This window comes from Aspergillus brunneoviolaceus (assembly GCF_003184695.1).
Source record: "Aspergillus brunneoviolaceus CBS 621.78 unplaced genomic scaffold BO95scaffold_138, whole genome shotgun sequence".
Taxonomy (NCBI): domain Eukaryota; kingdom Fungi; phylum Ascomycota; class Eurotiomycetes; order Eurotiales; family Aspergillaceae; genus Aspergillus; species Aspergillus brunneoviolaceus.
Window position 1 is genome coordinate 1 of NW_020290868.1, and position 7,337 is coordinate 7,337.

The 7,337-nt window shown below is 25.8% G+C and overlaps 2 protein-coding genes across 2 annotated transcripts; both read left to right on the top strand.

Moving 5' to 3' along the window:
- Positions 1-2,295: 2,295 nt before the first annotated feature.
- Positions 2,296-2,484, top strand: BO95DRAFT_377636 (uncharacterized protein; the record flags this gene model as incomplete). Its single annotated transcript, XM_025583269.1, has 1 exon — positions 2,296-2,484. A coding segment is annotated over one exon (189 nt), but the record flags the coding sequence as incomplete, so codon positions are not given.
- Positions 2,485-6,553: 4,069 nt separating this feature from the next.
- Positions 6,554-6,784, top strand: BO95DRAFT_377639 (uncharacterized protein; the record flags this gene model as incomplete). Its single annotated transcript, XM_025583270.1, has 1 exon — positions 6,554-6,784. A coding segment is annotated over one exon (231 nt), but the record flags the coding sequence as incomplete, so codon positions are not given.
- Positions 6,785-7,337: the final 553 nt, after the last annotated feature.

Below are 7,337 nucleotides of genomic sequence, written 5' to 3' on the forward strand. Positions count from 1 at the left end.
AATATCTTATTTTTATATATCCAACTGTATTACAGTTACTATAGTAAGGCGGTATCCGGTAGTAAGACTGTTTCTTACCCGCAGCTGTTTTTACCAGCTAAATACTACTTATTTTATTAGTCTTGTAAGCCTGTATAAATATATTTATAGTCTTGCTAATAGTAAGACTGTTAAGACCTGCTATTTAGCAATATAATTTTTTCTTTTTAGTATTTTACTTTTTTAATCCAGCTTAGAGTGGCTAACGGCCAGGTCAGGTCAGGTTAATTGGAATTTTTATACCTGACCGCCAGGTTATGGCCAGGTTAAGAAAATTTTTATACCTGACCGCGGTATAGCTAAAAAAGAGATAGTTAACTGTCTTAACTATTTTTAGTACTAAAACCTATCTGCTATATCTATTTAAGCTCTAGTACGGTTAAGATATATCTAGATTAAGTAATTATTAATCTAACCATCTTAACCGTTGTCTAAAAGTATATAGAAATAAGCTTTTAAAATTAGAAAAAAATAACTAAAAGAAGTATTAGTATCTTCTTTATCTCTATTTTAAAAAATTAATCAAAGATTTCTGATAGTATTAACAAAATTCAGTTTTTTATAAAATTATAGTTCTTATAGTAAAAAATATATATAAAAATATATAATTACAGCTCGGTTTAAGCCGTATATCTTAATTATAATATATAATATCAGAAAAACTATATATTTACTAATAATCAGACTATTAAAAATAAATATACTGTTTTTATTCTACTATTCTTCTTTTTATTTTAGCTTAGATAGTCTATTATATTTTTATTTCTATCTAAAAGAGCTGAATTATCTGTATAATAGATTAAACTTAAAAAGAAATCTATATAATATTATTTATATAGTCTTTTTCAACAACTGTATTTTCTAATAATTATTTTATTAAATACCAGATATTATAAGAGTAGTTTATTATTTTTATTTTTTTAACTTAGTTAATCTTTTTTATTTTTTTTATCCAGTTAATTTTTTTAATTTATTTAATCTTTTTAACTCTAAGTATTCCAGAAATCTGTTATTAACTATACTAATTTTATTTTATTTATTTAATTTAACTGACTTTCCCGCGTAATAATAATATATATTCCGAAGTCTTTCTGTATTTTCCTTCTTTTTTTTTTCTTTTTTTATACTTAAAATTCTTATATCTTAGTATTAAATAGATTAGTTTTTAATTATTTAAACAGTTTTTACAGATACTATATCTTTTATAGAAGGCTTTATATAAGTCTTTTTTAGATCTTTTTTATAAATATTAAAATAATCTAACTAACCTGACTAATCTGACCGACTAAAATAAATAAGATACGGCAGGCGTTTTAGCTGTATTTAAAATATAATAAATTATATTTATATAAAAGTATATTTTAAAGTAAAACAAACTATTTTTATAGAATTTTTTACTTTTTTTTTTCTATATCTATTATTTATAGAGTAGTCTTAAAATTATAAGTTAATTACAGTTATCTGGTTTATTTTTAAAAAATATTATTAAATCCTCTTTTTTTGTTTTTTAAATATTTATAAACTATAATAATATTTAAACTAAGATAAGCTTTTTAAGTCAGATTTTTTTTTTCTTAAATCTTCAGATTACGCGCGTCGCAAAGAATCGGAAGATTATTTTATATCTAACTTATAAAAAAAAATACTCTACTTTCTAGAATTAATAGCAGAAGATAATTTTTTTTAAAGTTTGTATATAAGCTTAAAAACTGCTATTTTACTTTAGTCGGAAGAAGATATTAATAATATAAAACAGCTTTTAAAAAGATATATTATTTTTTAATAAAACTCTTTATATCTACTATATTACCTGTCTTTATATCCTGTAATACTCGGGAATTAAAAACTTAAAAACTAGTTTTATAAGCTACTATCTTTATAAAAATTATAAGAAAAAAATACTATTAGTAGTATCTAAGCAAACAATTAATTAAATATTAAGTAAAAAGCTATTATAGGTATTTATTTATTCTTTTAATATAAATCTTTTCTAATTATGATTTTTTCTAGGCCTCTACAGCCTATAATAAACAGAACTTTTAGAATTAAGTTTTATATTTTATAATTATCTATTGCTTATTATTCCGAACTGTCGAGTATATTTAATTTAAATAAATAATTAATCTTGCAGCTTTATCTTTCTGCTGAAAACCAAGTTCTTTTAATTAAATACAGATTAAAAAACGTCTTTTAGAATTATTAAAAAATATATATATACAGCTGTTATTAAAGTTCTTAAATATTAGAAAAATATAAGTTGCAGTAGACTACTGGACTAGTTTTAATCAGAAAATATTTCTTACTTTAACTGGATATTTTTTAATAAAAAATATAAATTATTATAAAGTTCTACTGGGCTTCCGACCGGTATCTAAATCTTATACTAGTAAGAATCTAGCTATAATTATTCTATTAGTTTTATACAAATATAACCTGTTCTATTAGTTATTAGATATAACAACTAATAATACTAATAATAATAGTTTAATATTTAGTATAATTTTATCTAAACTCCGGACTTAGTTCAGCCAAAATATCTAGTTTTATAATACTTTATTTAATCCTAATCTTGTAATAATTATTTAAAGCCAGTATTATATATCCTGTCTTGCTTATATAATTCAGCTTATAGTTAATATTTTTCTATAGAAACTTTAGATTAAAATCTTAAATAGTACTGTTAAATATTTATAAAAGAATTATAATAAAAGTTTTAAAACCTCTTTTGGTATTTCAAAAATTTTTAAAAAAATATATTCTAGAAGTTATTTGTAAAAAACTAATATAAAAAGCTTCTACTATAATAAAAACTATCTAGATTAGTTTTTTATAGACGGGTTTTAAAGATTTTTTTTTAATAATAACTAATAATACTAATTCTTAATTATAGATTCGGAAGATTATATAATTTGTAAATATAAGCTCTTAATACTATAAAAAGTTTTAGCTTATTTAATAACTTAAATCAGACTTAGTCTACTATTTTTTTTTTAACTATAAAACTTGCTGAAACTCAACCTATCTTATAATTCGCCGGATATTTAATTTTTGTTAAGTAATTAACAGTTTTATTTAATACTATAATTATAGTAATATTAATTATTTTTATTCTACTATAATTAAGTAGAAATAGATAGAGTATCTTCTTAAGTTTTTATACTTCTTTTTTTTTTTATATTATATTTATCTAAAAATAGTAGATCTACTATTTATAAGATCTATAATATCTATAATAATTTTTTCGATTATTTAAATCACTTAATTAACTAACTGATAAAAAAGCGGATATTCTAAAAAAAAAAGATTTTTAAAGACTTGCAGAATATATATTAAAAGCTTTAAAAATATTATTATTATATTTATTAAATAAAAGACTATATCTATATAATTATAACTATTCTAAACCTAATATTAAAGCTTAAAAAGTTTAAAAAGAATATCTGACTAAATAATAATACTAACTAGTATCTTAAGTACCGAACTATTTTTAAAAAAATATTCTATTTTTATTGCAGTTAGAATCCGGCTATTAATATACTATTAACTATTTCCGGGTTACTATTAGGCCTAAATAAAGCTTTTTATAATATTTCTAAATATTAAAAATTCTTACCGGCAGCCGAGATATTTAAAAAACTTAAAATATATTTAAATATCGAAGATATATAGCTTATTAAAATATTTTTAATTAAACTAATATTATTCTAGATATTATAAAATATACTAATATTCTTATTTACTGAAAATCCTGCTGTAATTAGTTTTCTATTTTTTATTAAATAGCTAAAGATTTTCTTTCAGTTGCTATTAATAGTATTAATATTAAATATCTATTTAATAGTTCTTAAAATATCTGCTACTATCGCCGGAACTGTCTTTATTCTAATATAATTAAAGCAGTAATACTTTAGATATATACTAATTATTTTACTATTAGTAAGAAGTACCAGAATATTCTTAATAATCTTAATTTAGATTCGATTATTTTTATATCTAAGAAGTAAGAAAAGAATAAGATAATTATTATCTTTTATATTAGTAAAAATAAAAATATAAATAATCTTAAAGATAATCTAGAAGATGGATTATTATTAGAAATAAAAAAGCTAGCTTTATCTAAATCTTCGAATATTATATATATTTAGATAGAGATAGAGACCCGGTTTTTTTAATTTCTTTGCTATTATAATTATTATTTTAAATAGTATAAAGAGTAGTATAATCTTATCAGTTTATTTAATATCAAATTTTATATTTCTTATACTAGATTCTATAAATATCTTTTTTAAAGTACAGTATACCTCTTGGGATTATAAAAAAAAAGATTAAGCAGATCAAACAGATTAAATAAATTAAATAAATTAAATAAATTAAATAAATTAAATAGATTAAATAGATTAAACAGATTAAATAGATTAAATAGGTCAAACAGATCGAGTAGATAAACTAAATCTAAATAATATTACTATACTATAATTAAAAGTATATTATACTTTGTATATTATCTATATAAGAAAAATATATATATTACTAATTAATCTGCGGTTATTAATCTACTTATTATATCTAACCTTTCTAACCGGCAGGTATAAACAGTTAAAATAATAGTTATATCTTAACCTAACCGTAACTGTATGGTTAAAATTTTTTTGTATCTTAATCTGACCGCCAGATTATGGTCAGATTAAGGTTAAGGTATAACGGTCAGGTTAATCCACTCTAATCCAGCTTATAGTTTGTTAACTTTTTCTTTAAGTAAAACAGTTCGATTAAAAACGATCTTATAGTTTTTTATAATATAGTTTAAGACTACTTTTATCTGTAAAAACAGACTAATTATATATTTATAAAGCAGCCTTTTAATTATAGTTTTATATTTTTTTAATTGTTTTGTATTTTTAGGTGTTTTTAGTAGTATTAATATACTAGTTATACTGCTTGTTAAAATAGCCTTTCGTAGTTATAAAACAAGCTGGCTAAGCATCTCGTCCGGCTGGAATAATACTAATTCTAAAGTCTTAAAAATATTTTATATTATTAATTTCTTAAAAATAAGACAATATGCCTCTAGATATATATTTAAAAAATCAATCTTATTAATATAATAAATATTTTAGTAAGTTAGCTGTTCTACTAAGCCGCTGTAGACTTGTTCCAATAGTATAAAGCAAGCTATATTAAGCGGCTAACAGAAATACAAAGAATGCAGAGGTATACAGATAGAAATAATACTATTTTAACTATAGATATTATTAAATTCCGGAGTTAAATAGAAGTTATATTTGTTAAGAATTAAAAGGCTATATTACCCAGTCCGCCGGTTCTTAGTAGCCGGAATAAAGTGTTTACAAAGCCAGTATAAACTAATCTTATTTGAAGTCCAGCTATTTGATAATATATTAATACGCTAATTATATAGAATATAGCCTTAAAGCCAGGCCTCGATATAAACCTTTTTTTTAAGAATTATATACGGAGCTAATACAGCACCGGCGGTATTAATATATTTAATTAAAATTATCTATTTGCAGTTACCAGGCTGTATAAAAAACGGCTTGTCTATATAGTTAGATTGTATAATTATATATACTGTAGCTACTATACCTATAGCAAAGCCTGTTTTATTAAAGTTCCAGATATTTTTATTAAAAATATTATATTTTATTTTTACGGCTTTAATCTGAGTAAACTACTTGCTAAAAATCTTTAGATCCTTGTATTTCGCACGCTTATAGTATAATCTTTAAGAGAATCGACTTTTTAAAACTTTATTATAGTTTATAAAGTTGTATATCTATTTCTTATCTACAAAAACTGCGGAATCAGAGTCATGTTTTTAGAAAAGAATATTAGCTATTTTTTAAATATATAACAGCCGGAAATGCATTCTATGCTTTACAAGTAAGAAGATCTACTTCTTTAAAACTTTCTTCTTAAAAACAGTTAATTTATGGCTGTTTGGGCGAGTATTACTGCGAGATTTAACTTCTTTAAAACATATATATAAAATTAAATGTAGAATTTTAAAAACACGCGCTGCTTCGGCTATAAGCGGAATTTTATCTGTCTGAATAGCTTTAATTATAAGATATATTCGGCCTTTCTGTTCTACTAAATATTTTAACGATCGAGGTATTTTTGGTAGAATTATAGGTGGTTAAATAGCTTCATATTCTTGGTGACGCGTGGGAAACGCGCGCGGGTGCCAGCTCGCTTACACTGCCAGCTCGCTTACCGATTACGTTATCGCTCCCGTCTTCTGCAGTCCTCAACCACTACCCCGCGGGATCCTGAGGCAGCCCAGACCAGCAAACCCTTGCCTTGTGACAATATAACAAGATGACTGCGGAAGGGAGCAGCTCTGCCTCCAATGGAGATGAAAGGTAGACATCTCATCCTTAGAGTTTACTTTGCTGGCTCCCTTCGTTCCTGCCTAACCGTCTGTGATGTTCGGTAGCCTCCACAACGACCACCCGGACGACACTAGCCAGACCTCTGATCCTGAATCAAGCCCTCACAGGCTCCTGAAGAAGTCGCAGCCGAGCTCGACTATTTTAGGAGTCTTCTTAAACAGATTGTGACGATTGTCTGCAGTGGAGATCAGGCGCGTATTGCTCACCTGATCTCTATCATTCGTGCCAATCCCTCTGATACGGACATATACGCTCTGCTGAACAATGATCCTGCCATCAATAATGATTCCGACGATGAACAAGACGAAAGCCCTAGGGAAGAGAACAATTAGAGTGACAGCCGAATCATACCTCTTATGAAGTCAATTCGTGTTCGGCAGATTCGTGATAAATTCTATGAGCTATGAGACAGTTTCTTTCCGGTGATACCTGGTTCATTGTAGGATGCACTGATTGGATGAAGAATGGTTGGGTGAATCATTATATCACTTAGAATCTGGTTTAGTCGACCACTGATGGCACAAGTACCTCACGGTTGAGTGTGTGACTCTTCGCACACCACCGCATTGACTGCCCAGGGGCCTTGGCCGACTGCCAGTCTGCCAGCCTGTCACACTATTTAGGAGGGACCAACTAGACACTGGTAACTACACTTTTACTTCCCACCACTGCAACTTTCCCCTCTGGCCGTTCAGGTTCAGTTATCGAGACACTAACCACATCAAAATGTACTTTTATCTACACTTAACCAACAACATTCAAAAATCCTATGCAAGTGCTACGATCTCTTGTTGGCTAGGTATTCGAAGATGCTGATTCGAGTCTTCTGTTCCGACAGCGGATTTTGGAATGCAGAGGATCAATTTCCCACATCAGAGCCGGATA